The sequence below is a fragment of the Suncus etruscus genome, chromosome 8 (assembly GCF_024139225.1).
Source record: "Suncus etruscus isolate mSunEtr1 chromosome 8, mSunEtr1.pri.cur, whole genome shotgun sequence".
Lineage (NCBI taxonomy): Eukaryota > Metazoa > Chordata > Mammalia > Eulipotyphla > Soricidae > Suncus > Suncus etruscus.
In genome coordinates this window covers 77,858,586-77,872,973 of record NC_064855.1, presented here as the reverse complement: position 1 = coordinate 77,872,973, position 14,388 = coordinate 77,858,586, and the positions used below count along the sequence as shown (strand labels likewise).

General features: G+C 36.3%; 1 protein-coding gene and 1 pseudogene across 1 annotated transcript in view; one reads left to right on the top strand and one right to left on the bottom strand.

Moving 5' to 3' along the window:
- DIAPH3 (diaphanous related formin 3) overlaps positions 1–7,373 on the top strand; it is a 552,109-nt gene extending 544,736 nt beyond the window's left edge. The window contains 1 exon segment of the mRNA XM_049778724.1: positions 7,085–7,373. Coding sequence (XP_049634681.1) covers positions 7,085–7,347 — 263 coding nt within the window. The 3' untranslated portion in view covers positions 7,348–7,373.
- Positions 7,374–13,947: 6,574 nt separating this feature from the next.
- LOC126016853 (uncharacterized) lies at positions 13,948–14,074 on the bottom strand (annotated as a pseudogene).
- Between the last annotated feature and the right edge of the window lie 314 nt (positions 14,075–14,388).

The following is a 14,388-nucleotide window of genomic DNA, read 5'->3' as shown; positions in this document are numbered from 1 at the left end:
TTGTCAATTATCTCATCTATTCAGAGTTTTTTTTTAATCATCCTCTCCTTTGTCTGCTTTGCTTAAATTGGAAAGTAATTGTTTTTGTTTTTTAGGTAATTGCTTCCAATAGAGCTTCTTGGCACTCCTAAAATATTTTAACTAAATACCAAATGGCCTTTCGTTCTTTTTTTTTTAATCATTTTTAATACATTTTAACATAAACAGTAAAAGAAGCAACAAAATGAAACCAAAGGAAGACAATTATTTATAGCACATCAGTAAATCAACTGATGGAAAATCACAGGGATCTGGTTCGCTGGCGGCCAGTACTAACTTCAGTTATTGCATAGATTAAAAGCATATATATGTCACACACTTTACTGTTATGTACACCCAGTAGTACTTTAAAAATCATATTTATGGGTCATTTTTTTTCCTCTCACCCAACTCAAGTCATTGCTGGGATAAAACAAATAGCTACTTAGTAGGTCAAAGTATTAGATAAGATCAAAATGTAAAGAATTATAAGCTGAGCCCAGACTTCAGAAGACTGAATAGATGCCGTCAATTTAGGACTCCAGAGTTCTATATTCTTCCTCCTGTCAAAGCTGCCACCAGCTCACCATTGACCACAATAGACAGGAGTTCAATTTTATATTTCATCTGAGAGTTGGTACTCCTAAGAAGCCAGTGCCCATTAGAACCACAATGTGATGGGGAATCAATACTGACTTAAAGGGAATAATGCCTCTTTCTGAACCATAACTGATATTTCCTGCAGCAGAGAGGGTTTTCCCTGGGGGCCTGATATCAGGGCCCAAGCCTTCTTAGCTCAAGAAACAAAAACAATTGGGAACTGAATTGTCTTCATCTGGGTCCCAACTTGGATATATTTATATTTACCCTCTTGTCAGCAATTTTCCTGTTTTCCTGTGTCTGTTTTATTTTGTTCTGTTCAGTACATAAGAAACTATGGAAATGTTAGTTCAAGATGGCTTAGTTCATTCTTTTTAGCTTTATCTTATCCAAATCTATAGTCTGTCAAAGGTTATATGTAAGATGTAGTTTCAGTTTTTTGTTCTCATTTTAAAGTCCAGTGGGTTTTCTGTATTTAAGAGCCATTCTATTTTCAACAGTTTTCAAGTTCTTATTCGGTTTTAGGAAAGAAGAAAAACTGCTATGTTGGGATTCCAGAATCAATCTTTATAGTAAAAAAGCATATGAGGAAGTAAATTGAAGTAACTTGAGTTTGTCTTTAAGAAAAATAGCATGTAGGGAGCGGGGGTGGATGGGGCACAAAAAAAAATACAGAAAAATAGCATGTATTCTAACACTATTTATTTCTATGGAAACGCAAATACAAGAGGTGTAAATCGGATTCCCTAACTGTCCTAATACTGAAAATAGCCATGGTTCCTCACCTGTCTGCACTACTGTCACCACTGGCCCTGAAAATTGGCAGTTTTCCTAGTACTTACTTCTCTGATGTCAACTGTAACATTTAAAGGTGGAGAAAAACAGATTTGAATTTGATTTATAAGATAACAGAAGCTTTCTCTCGCAGTGATTCTACATGGCCTTTATATTTTTAGTTTCATTTTAAATATGCCGAATCGTAGGAGTTTGAGTTTAATGGGGAATAGAAAGTGCTTCTATTTTTATTGACACCCCAGCTTCATCTTTCATTGAAAAAGTCTCTGTATGAGAACTCATATTTAGAGATCTATGAAATTTCCTAGGAAAAGGATGAGCCGATTGGCCTCATTCAATTTATTTCATGCCTCTAAGCACTGATGTAGAGTGTCCTCCAACTTTCAGGATTTTTCAGTACCCTGATGTTTGAAGTGAACCACTTAGAAACAAATCGCTTATTTCAAGGGCATTAAGTACATGGGTCTCCAGGTCAGCTCACATGAAACCACCAATGACAGAATTTTAAAATAATTGTATGACAAAAGGGAACCTTGAACCAGCATAACAGCAGATTTCTAGACAAAGTGGCCTTTCAGCTTGCTCTTCAAAGCCTGTGCTTCTCCTTGGACACTTATCTCACTTGCTTCTCTGTTTCTTTGCTTGCTTGTGTTTTCCACTCTGAAGAAGCCATGTTCTCTTCTCTCACATCTAAGTAAGGTTCATTCAGTAAAAGCTACCTTGTATCATAAACAAAGAAAAGTGTACTTTCAACTTTCCTCCACCTGTAATCATTTTCTCTGTGGTTATGATAGGCAGAAGAGACTCCTAACCCAACTTCCTTCATCTGCTCCTCAGTTCAATATATTATTGCCCTCATTTCCATCATTTTAGTCACCAATGGCTATGGCTCTAAAGGGGGAGATATTGAGACAAATTCAAGGGCTAAAGTGAGGGGTGAACTGGGAATTTCTAAAAGAGCTTAATGTTTTGATGGGGTTTTTTTCTTTCATTTCCTTTCATTTTTTACTTAAGCACTATGATTTACAATAATGTTAATAGTGTTTCCAACATATAATGTACAACACCACACCCAAATAACACCACCACCAAAATAACAGCATTCCTCCACCAATGTCTCAAGGTCCCCTCTCTCGTCATCAATCTCAGTTCTGTGAGCCAACTCTCATTAAATAACATTAAATAACAAATAGACCCTTACTGTTTCATTATAGTCCTCAAATGAGGTATCATTCTGCATCTGTCCCTGCCACTCAGGTTTCATGATACCCTCTAGTTCCTAGTTTCTTAGTTCCTAGTTTCCTCTATCTAGTTCTAGTTTCACAGAGAAGTGAATTGTATAATTATAATTGTATAATTTTATCTTTCTTATACCTGTAATATTCATTGAATAGGCATATCCTGGTTTCTTCACTCACTGTTCTTGGGCTCTTGGGTGGTTTCCAAATCTTGACTGCTGCGAATGGCTCATTCTTTTTTTTTGTTTGTTTGTTTGTTTTTTGATTTTATTTTTGGGCCACACCCAGTGACACTCAGGGGTAACTCCTGGCTTTGTGCTCAGAAATTGTTCCTGGCTTAGGGAACCATATGGGACTCCCGGGGATCAGGCTGTGGTTCATCCTAGGTCAGCCACGTGCAAGGCAAATGCCCTCCGCTGCACTATTGCTCCAGCCCCCAAATGACTCATTCTTTACAAATAAGAAAAAAGAGAAACTCTCATACACTTGTTTTATTTTATGTCCATTCCTATTGGTACTTAGGGCTTATTCCTAGCTCAGCACTCACATAGAATGCAGGAGATCAACCTCAGTAGGCTGTGTGCAAGGCAAGCTTCCTACACACTATACTATCTCTCCATCCCTCACACACTTTGTTTTTATGTCATTTCTGGTCTTGGGAAAGACCTCATTCTTTTTGGGTGGTCTTATTTCTTTCCATGAAGAGAATTTCCATTTAAAACTCTAAAACAATTTAAATGCCAGCTTAGATTTTCTCATTATTTTGTCCATAAAAGACTAACCCATAGCCTTTGTCACTTTCTCAATGGGTGACAATGGCCTACCCACTGTTATCTTCTTAAGACTCCAGAGAAGTTCAAGAGCAAACACTTTAAGAAAAACATCAGGCTCAGCTAGACATTTTCTTCTGGCATCTGATAAGGGCGAGTCAAAGAGAACTATAATATCCAAATGGAATGTGATCATTGTTTTAGCAACATGCAGTTTATTTGTTACAGTGACAAGTGCTCTTTCAGAAGAGTAAGGGGTCAAAAGCATGATTGGAGTGGGTTCAAGAGAAAAAAATAGCAAAAGTACAAACAGCAAAGCCATTGATTCTTTGCACATTTTGCTACAAAGGGTATCAACGAACTTGGTGTAAATTATGGAACAGGATATGAAGTCAAATAGAAAAATGTTTTCATGTGAAGATTGGAGTTATTACAACAGACACTCCTTAGGGGAAAGCACACATGAAGAAGGCAAACTGCAATTCAGAGGGGTCAAAAATGGCAGAGGAAAATTCTTGCCTAGTTGCGGGAGAGCATTCTATGTGCTCACCTGACTGTCCTCGGGGAACAAAAATTTTACTCCTGAAGAAGATCAAAAAGTGTATGGGAATGAAAAGATAGATTGGGGGAATGGGTGTCCTTATGAGAGTTCTCTTCTATGAATGAAGAGCAAAGGAGACCATGTTGAATGTTGAAAGGAAGTGGTGTGAAATAGTTGCCTGAGAATGAAAGAGTGAATTAACTAGGAAACTAGTGGTATTAAGGTCATACTTAAAGTTCATGGTTGTGACTTGAAATGAAACAAGGCAGGGCACAGTGAACTCAGAAATAATGCATAAGATAGTTTACAGAAGTACATCTGCTTTAAAAAGTTATTGGGTGGGTTATCAAATGTGAGAAAACATTTTGAAGTACAGGATATCATTATTAGGAAACTTAACTTGAATCACTTGTACTTCCTTGGCAAAAAAGCATTTAAAATTTCTTCTAGATAGCTTCAGTATTTCTCAAGATAGCATTTGGCTTCAACAGTGATTTACTCAGTAACTAAGTCTAAGCAAATGACTTAACCTCCTTTTGCTTTTACTTCTTTCAATAAAAATAAGGCTGGTAGTATTTAAAATGCAACAAATGCTTTATAAATAAAATTGCTATATAGTATAAGCAATTAATACAATGATTTTTTTAAAAATAATACCTTTAAGAACCATGATTACAAACATCTTTATAGTTGGGTTTTAGTTGTAAAAAGAACACCCCCCCCCTTTCACCAGTGCACATTCCCGTCACCAATGCCCCATGTCTCTCCTTTCCCACTCCCTGCCTATATTCTTTTTTTTGGGTTTTGGGTTTTGGGTCACACCCAGCAGTGCTCAGGGACTCCTGGCTCTACACTCAGAAATCGCTCCTGGCAGACTCGGGGGACCATATAGGATACTGGGATCGGAAGTACCGTCCTTCTACATGCAAGGCAAACACCCTACCTCCACGCTATCTCTCCAGCCCCACCTGCCTATATTCGAGACAGGCATTCTACTTGGTTTTTTAGCCCTCACCAATAAGGTCACCAAGAAGTCAAAAAGTTCAAAGTATCTGAATAAACTCCTCAGTCTTTGAAAGCTTTGGCAGAGAATGAAGACAGTGAAATAAGAGTTTACCAACATGGTTTTCTTTTTTTGAGGGGGATTATTACAATTGAGAGAGATTTAAGTAACCAGTTAAAACCAATGATTCAACCTAGATTTTACCTTAAACTCCCTTTCCCATTACTCTTTATTTTGTCACCTAAGAAAAATTTATTTGTATATTTAGAAACATTTTAACCAATTGAGTCTAATCTGCCATAAAACATTTAAGCAGTGATCCTATAGCAAATGACCTAGTTTTGTTGGTGACACATTCATAAAACAGTAATTTACAAGAACTCAAATAACAAAGATAGACTCTTCTGAGAAGCAGTAAAAGTTGAATGAAATTTTACTCTAGCTACAAGTTTTCAAATATTCTTTGGTAGGAGAAATGTGATCATGGGGAACTGCAGGAATACCATGTGTACTGGAATCTTTATTGTAAATATGTACATTATAAACTAGAGCATAAACTATACTAGGAGAAAATCACTGATCTGTTAAATTTTGATTTTTGAGTCACAATTGCCCATTTGATGGAGAAGATGATAGTAAAAGTGTATTTATTTTCTTCCAGCAGCTAAAAGGTGATCATACTTCTAAAATTTGTTGAGATCATCCAAGAAAGTGTGTAAAATACTCATCCATCACTGAAGCCCCTGGTCAGGAAATGACAGTGCAGTAAATATCTTCAGCAGCCACCTTTTAATGTACAAGCTGTTTTCGGTTGGAATTTTCAGCACTTACATAAAACACAGTGTCATGAGTGACTGCTTGTGCTCCAAAGTCATTACTATTGGGATAATGGAACATCTCTCAGTGAATAACCAAAAAACTTTAAATGTCATGTCAAGTTTGTTGAAGCCATTTCCCAGCCTTGTTCAAGGTTACATGAATATTGAGGGTATCTGTTTTAAGAAGTTTGAGATATATGAGAAAGATCACTCGTAAGGTTACATAACATGAAAGTTAATTTAAAGCAAAGCCAGTGTACATTGGGAAGTCAATCAGCCAGAACCACAGACTCATTAACCATTGCAACTCTGTGTGTGTCAATACACATCTGTATAGATATCAATGGATTTCTTTAACAATCAACTTTTACTGGAAAATTTTAATAGCTTTCCTGTCAAATTCAGTATTCTAAGAGGAGTCCTTGGCTTTGAAGATTCTTTTTAGAAACTTTTCTTCCTGATTTTGTTCACAAAAGGAAATTAATAACATCATTCAAAATAATGTTTATCTTGGATCAAGAATTGTGGAAATCATTTTTATATACTAGCACATTTATTGAGCAAATATTTTACAATAGAGCTATTCTGAGCACCAACCTATGTCACAGTAGAATTTTTAAAAACAATATTCCTGGGGCTGGAGAGATAGCACAGCGGAAAGGCGTTTGCCTTAGACGCAGAAGGATGGTGCTTCAAATCCCGGCATCCCATATGGTCCCCCGAACCTGCCAGCAGCAATTACTGAGCATAAAGCCAGGAGTATCCCCTGAGCACTGTCAGGTGTGACCCAAAAACCAAAACAAAAATAAAAAAATAAATAATATAAACAATGTTCCTGCTTTCTAGAATTTATATTCTAGTAAAGAAACACTTAATGGACAAGGAAGCAAGTATCTAGATATGTTGAGTTCTAGGCAGAAAAGATTTGAGGTAAAGATTCAAAGTAATTGCAAGGGTAAGTGAATAAAAGAATGTTAAAGAAAACTTCCCTATTTAGATTATACTTAATATCAGATCTGAATAAGAATGAGGTCAAATATTACTAATATCCCAGTGATAGGTATTTCAAGTATAAAGGAAAAAAGTAAATAAACATCAATGCTACTGAAATGACTATCTTTTATATTTTAGCTTATTCTTTACCTTGACATGTTTATTTAAATCTAACTTAGTAGGATATCTTCTCATTTCAAGATGACATGTTAATTAAGAGTAATTATTTAAAATGTATGCTTCAGAATGTGCACAAGTCTTCTTATCACAGGAAGAATTTTATGTTTTTTTTTCTTTCCTTACTGTAGAAAATCAGAAAGTGCAGTTGACAGAAGGGTCACGTTCACACCACAGTATCAATTGCACCTCAACAAGGACTCCAGTCACCAAGGAGCTTAATTATAATCTAGACACTCATACGTCTACAGGGAGGCTCAAGGCAGCTGAGAAGAAGGACGCCTGTAATGTAGAAAACAGCAGAAAAAAGGAAATGGAAATTCTTGGCACTATTTCTAAAAATGAATCTATTCCCGAAGTTGAAGCCCTGCTGGCAAGATTACGAGCTTTATAAATTAAACTGGTAAAATATGATTAAGCCAAATATAAAGCTAGGCTCTAAGCTTTACTTGGAGAAATGCTTTTTATACAAGTGACTCTAGTTTTAAATTATGACACATATTTTAAAAACAAAGAAAAATCATAATTGCACTGCCTTTTCTGTATACTTGAGGTTTTGACTTTCAAGATTATAATGGGTTTTAATGCTTTTGTGTATTTACTTTTATTTTCATTTTTACTTCTTTCTTAAGGTATTCACATTTCTATATTTGGTAGTCCAATTACATATAATGCTTTAGAGAACTGATAGGTGGTCATGTGACCTTAAGAAAACACCATCCTTCTAAGTAACTATAATCTTCATTTTGTTTTCAATATCAATAAACATTATCTTATCACTTTAAAGCCTTGCTACATATACATCTACATTCCATATATGTTATTTATGTAGGTCCAGGTGTCTCCTTAATTGAGATTATATGTTCTCTATATAAGCACAGCATTGAAAACATAAAGCACAGTCGAAGAACTGTGGAGAAATAATGAGTTAGCTCACTATCATGTTGAATTCATGCTACTTAGTCTGTAAGAATCTTGAGTGTATTTTCAAAATGATGTAAAGGGAATGTGTACATTTTTTGTAGAAAATGCACTAACATTTGTATAAAAAGGATATATCTGGTGCTGTGCTGCTCTGCTGAAATTATTGGCCAATAGGGCATTCCCCCTAGTCATTATGACTCTGGGATAACATTGTCATTTTGAAAATGCTCGAAGAACTATTGGTCTTTTTTTATTTTTGTGAGCAAACTTGAAATTGATGTTTCTTTGATGTGACAATCAATTGTAGCCAAGATCTGAATAAGTATCTCAAGGAAAGCTGTCCTGTGCAAAATGTTGCAATTTTGCCTCATTTGGGCATCAAATTAACTGTTAATTCTATAGCAAATAAATTTGTTACTTGCACTAAATGAAGAAAAAATGTGTTTCTTTTGTCATTAGTATATTCAGGGGGGATAGGCTGAAAATAGAATGTGCTATGCAATCTAAATATCTACTTTGCTTTATTATATGCAATGAGTAAGTGACTGCTCTTTTACCTGCAGTTAAAAAGCAGTTATATGGAACTAGTCTAACGAGGTCCAATGCTTTTTATTTCCTTGTTTAAGTTGCCACCTCCTTTCAGCTCTACTTTAATAAAGGTAATTAATTAGAACTATGAACCAGGCCCTGCTTTATAAACATTGGGGAACACATTGTTCTCCAACACAAGTATGGGAACAAATTGTTCTTGTAGACATTGCTGAAATGTGCATTTTGCCCTCTAGTTGCAATTCCTTTTATCCAGAGAACAAATCTTACAAATCAAGAAAGGTGAAGGACATTTAGACTCTGAAGTGCACAAGAGCCCCCACAAGCAAGAAAAATTGAAAGAATTTTGTAGGTTCTGAAGCAGACTTTTTAGGAATAAAACGAATTCATCCAGATAGAGTGGACCCATCAGGTAGCACATAAACACTCCTAGAAATTTGAAGGGTTACAATACCCCAAGGAGAGAAGCAGCCTGGTGGATATAGAAAAGTGAGATCCCTCTATACAGAGGAAGGAGGGAAGTCCTTCAAAACATTGGTCTTCGAGAACTGACAGTTTTCAGTAGACATACTAGGTACATGGAACTAGAAAGGCACCCCCAGTCCACCTCTCTCAATAAGGGTTCCAGATAGGAACCGGCATGAATAGGATTTTTGCTGTGGAGAGAACACACAGAACATGGTTGACAGAGGGAGGTCGCAACCAAGGAGCAGGTTGTTTTCTGTTTTTATTATTCCCTTGAATAAATATAATATATATTAATAAATATAATATAACCAGGGTTTTTAAATTCATAACATTCCTTTAGCTAACTGTAGATGAAAACTATAGCACTGACCTTTACTTTGAAGGCAGATATTGAGAAACAATTTTATGTGTCTGGGCAAACAGTTTTGTACATTTGAATTAGCAGATAAAAGGCCAACCATCTGACACAATTCAGTGCCCTTGACTTGTCCATCCACATTAGCAACAAACCTCAAATATAAGTTCCTATTACTTTTTCAGTCAGTACAGAGAATTTGACAAGAACACACAGATAATTAAATGATCGGAGGGGTTGTTTAAAAGCAATGACTTATAGCTAGTATATTTTTCCTATCAAATATTTAAAATATGTTTATGAGTATATTTTAATCATATATATGTGCTGGCATATTTGAATATTTAGATATATTAATACATCTAATCTTTGTAGCAAAAAGTAAACATCTCAATAATTCATAAAAAGATTTTCTGCTATATGTAAAAATAATAACACATTTTCTCAAAACTTTCATTTTTGCCATACTGCTATTCAAAAGTTGCTAATGACCTTAAAGTGTTAGCTTAGCCATGAATGATTATTTCCTTGGTGATTTATCTTATTTTTAAATATCATAGTCCAGTATGCATTTAAGTGGAAACTAAATCATTTAGGCTATAATATCTCCACTATATTTTATTATATTAAACACAGAGTAGCACAGATGGACTGAATATACACTGCTAACTACTTCTGTTCAACTTTACATAGTCTTTAAAACTTCTGAAAGGCAATCATTTCTAATGTAAAAACTTCTAATATTTTTGAAAAATCAAAAATGACATTCATTTTCTGTTTCATGACCAGTCTCAAACCTTGCCAAAATTAAAGAAAGACAAGGAAACCCAAAATTTTCACAAGGCTACTATTACCCTGAAAATCAAACCAAGATTATGCAAGACCACTACAATGAAAAGAAACTACAAGTGCACATAACTGATAAAGATAAATGAAAAGTCTTCAGCAATGTTGTAGAATATTAAATTAAACAATAAATTACAGGAGTCATGATCATCTCAAGTAATGAAGAAAAAGCATTTGACCAGGGGTCAGAAGATAGTGCAAGGGCTGACCTAGGTTTAATCCTCAATAATACATGGCTTCTGGGTCTTTGCATTGAAATAATGGGAAGCCCAGTTGTCTGAGTATCACAAGTGGGACTCCAGAGCCTCCTGAACACTGCTTGAATGCCTTCCACAGCCCCCTCACCCTGGCCCACAATCCTATAGTATGGTTTTATTTAGTTTTAAACCATTTTAAATTGGTCATAGAGGCAACATAGCTCCAACACAAAACAGGACATATATGACAAACCACAGCTAATAATGCTGAATAGTTGAATACATTTCTTCTAAGATCAGGAACAACACAGGGTTCTTAAAATCTAGTTGCTGCTAGGTTTGGAACAATAGCACAGCAGTAGGGCGTTTGCCTAGCATATGGCTGACTCAAGACAGACCTGGGTTTGGTCCCTGGTGTCCCAGATGGTCCCCCAAGCCAGGAGCAATTTCTGAGTGCATAGCCAGGAGTAAACCCTGAGCATCACCAGGTGTGACCCAAAAACTGGAAAAAAAATAAATAAAAATATATATTGTCTCCTTAATATTACAAACATTCTCCATGTTCTTATGGATCTCTATTATAATTTTTTAATAAAATAGCAAAGTTCTTCAGAGTTGAATTTTAGATATACAATAAATCAGGGCTATTCCCACCACCAATGTCAATCTCCCTTCATCAATGAACCCAGAATGCATCCTATACCACCAACCTGTGCCCCCTGGCCTGCCAGTATAGCAGGTCCATTTAAGTTTAGATTGTTAAAGCTTAGGTCTCTTGATTCTATTGTCATGGATTTTGGCTTGGATATTTAGTTCTGTCCTTATTTTTTTCTCCACCAATGCATTTGAGACCACTTGGCCCCTGGCCCCCAGGCTTTCTTTTTTCCTTTCTCTTTATTTTATAGAAAAAATGCAGAAGTATGTGGTAAAAATAATTTGTGTCCCAATGTTTTATGAAAAAAAAGTGGGATCCACTATTTAAAAGATAAGAAATTAAAATAAAGGTTTTTTGTTTGGTTGGTTGGATTTTGTTTTGGTTTAGTTTGGTTTTTGTTTTGTTTTGTTTTTTTGCTTAGGCACAGCAAAAGATGGGGAAATGGAAATAAAAAACTTTGGCCTGAAAACAGGGAGCCCCTAACCATGAAGCATCCTGCCTAAAGACCAACTACAGGCTCTGGGCATTCTAAGTTGTCTAACCCCAAAGTCTTTCTTTGTGGTCCCAGTAAAATTCTCAATCACGGTTGTCAACACTCAGGTTTCTGTAGAGATCCTGATTTTTACATTGATCCTATGTCAAAGTCAGGGTGTTACAGAACATCTTTTACGTTCATCTCAGCTCTAGGTGGCAATGCAGGAAACCTGATCTGAAAGGAGATTGTGCTATTACCAAGTTGTCAGGATGTAATATAAACCCACTCTGGAGCAAGTCGGACTAGGGCAGCATTACGTCTTTCCCCAGTAGAAGTCCAACTCCTGGTGCTGGTGCAGAAAACTGTACTGGTTCCATAAACTGTATCCAAGGTTCTGGGGTGACTGGCTGGTGTCTGATCATGTGAAGCCTAAGCCAAGTCACTATGACAAATTATTAGGCTGAAAGGCCCCACTGCAATATAAAATTTATGAGTTTCTAGCTCTATTAGACAAGAGCTTACATAAGTAAAAATAAAAGACATTTTTGCAGTAATTCTCAGAGATGAGAGGAGGGCTGGAAGGTCCAGCTCATGACATGAAGCTCACCACAAAGACTGATGAGTGTTGTTAGAGAAATAACTACATTGAGAACTATCATAACAATGCGAATGAATGAGGGAAGTAGAAAGACTGTCTAGAGTACAGGCAGGGGTGGGGTGGGGAGGAGGGAGATTTGGGACATTGGTGATGGGAATGTTGCACGGGTGAAGGGAGGTGTTCTTTACATGACTGAAACCCAATTATAATCATATTTGTAATCAAGGTTTTTAAATAAAGATACAAAAAAATATTTCCCCATTGTAATGTGCCTATGCAAAAAAAAAAAAAAAAAGGAACAATTCCACATGATACTACAGTGAAAAGAAATGGGAAAAAAGGAGGCTGCCAAGAGTAAATCACCAGCAGTGGCTATGACAGCTCCACTGGCTGAGGCAAGCTGGCTGGGAATCTGCCTTTTCACTTTGAGATCTGACTGAGGTGGGGAGAACTTTACAGTTCTTGGCTGAACTCAAGGGACATGATCAGAAATGGCCCAGATCTATATTATAATATTATGTTTGAAATAAAAAATAATTTTGAAGGGTAAACTCTTCCAAGTTGTGCTTGGCATCATTAGTGGTTCTAGGCCAACTAAACCAGGTGGGGTCTGAGGATATGCGGCTGCTCAGATTTATGGTTTTGGAGATTATCTGAACCACTTGGAACATCTCAAGTCCTCCAAGGCCAAACCTAGCAGTGTTCTGGGGACACTAGGGCTGTACCCCACAATGTTCAAAAGACTTCATGGTGTTGGGAATTGTACCAGGACCAAACATGCAAGAATGTGCCATAAATCTATACTATCCCTCCAATCCCTGATATCTAATTTTTGTTTGTTTGTTTATTGGTTTTGGGGTCACACCTGGCAAGGCTCAGGAGACCATATGGGATTCCGGGATTCAAGCCACCGTTCTGCATGCAAGGCAAATGCCCTACTTCCATGCTACCCCTCCAGCCTCTAAATTTTTATTTCTTATATCTTTCTTTAAGCACTATGAATACAAACATGTTTGTAGCTAAGTTTCTATCATAAAGTGATAATGCAAAGGGTTATATTGCACATTCCCTGAGTTTGATGGCCCTACTTAACCCCAGAACCACCGGGTATTTCAGTGAAGGTTCCCAGCACAACCAGGGATAAGCAGTACTGCATTAGCAGCCTGAGCAACTAAATATCCAACCAATAGCACCAGGAGTAGTCTCAGGCTCCAAAGCAATACTGAGAAAGCTTTGACCCCACTATGCAGATTGATTTCATCCTTTTTATCCATCTCCTTCCTGAAACTAGGCCAAAATACCAGTGAAAGGGCATTTGTTCACACGGAAATAAAGAGTAAAGGAGACCTCACTTAGAGATCATAAAGTATTTGTGAGAAGCCAAAAGAAAAGAGAGAAAACTAAATTAGTTTATAAGACCTGAATATGACTAGAAGTTCCAATGAAAACCAACCAGTTAACCATTAAAAAATGCTGAAAAACAGACCTTGAAAATATTTTGCTATTTCTTCCCTATAGAAAACCTTTAATACATTTCTTTCTGAAATACTAAACCAAGTATAGCAACACTTCTCTAACCTTAACCAAGTTAAAAATCAATAAGCTCCTGGGGCTGGATAAATAGTACAGAGGGTAGGATACTTAACTTGGATTTGATCTGAGGCACCATGGTTAATCCCTGAGTGCAGAGCTAGGGATATGCATGATGAATATAGATTAATTTAATCTGAAAACAAAATAAGCAAAAAGAATCAATGAACTCTCAAAGAGCCACCAACAAAAATATCTGGCTTAAGAAGAAATCTCCAGTCCAAACAGTTGGTCACTAGCCATAGAGAGAGGGACTTTATCAGAAGAAGGAGAAAATATAAAGAGTATATATATTGAGATCTTCCCTTCCTACCTCAACTCTTACTCTTCATCTCTTCATTCATTATCCCTCTTTTTGGCATATAAAGAAATATATTTTTCTTTTTTTTCTTTTTTTTTTCAATTAGCAATAATCGCGCCTCGGATAAACCTCATTGGCTACGATACTGCCACTGCGCAAAGCTATATTTTTCTTTATAATATCCTTAAATACTTGCTTTACTCAACTTCTTTTGATAATTTTTCTATACCCTTAATTCTATAATGCAATAAAGAAATCAGTGCCAATGCCTCCACAATAATCCATTAAGTCACCCCAATTCTCATGATTGTATTGTCTTATCATGTCTTACTTTTCTTTTTTTTAATTAAATAAGATATTTATTTAAGCACCATGATTAAAAACATGTTTATAGTTGGAATGCAGTTATAAAAAAGAACACTCCCCTTCACCAGTGCAACCTTCCCACCACCAATGCCCCCAACTCCCTCCTCCCTC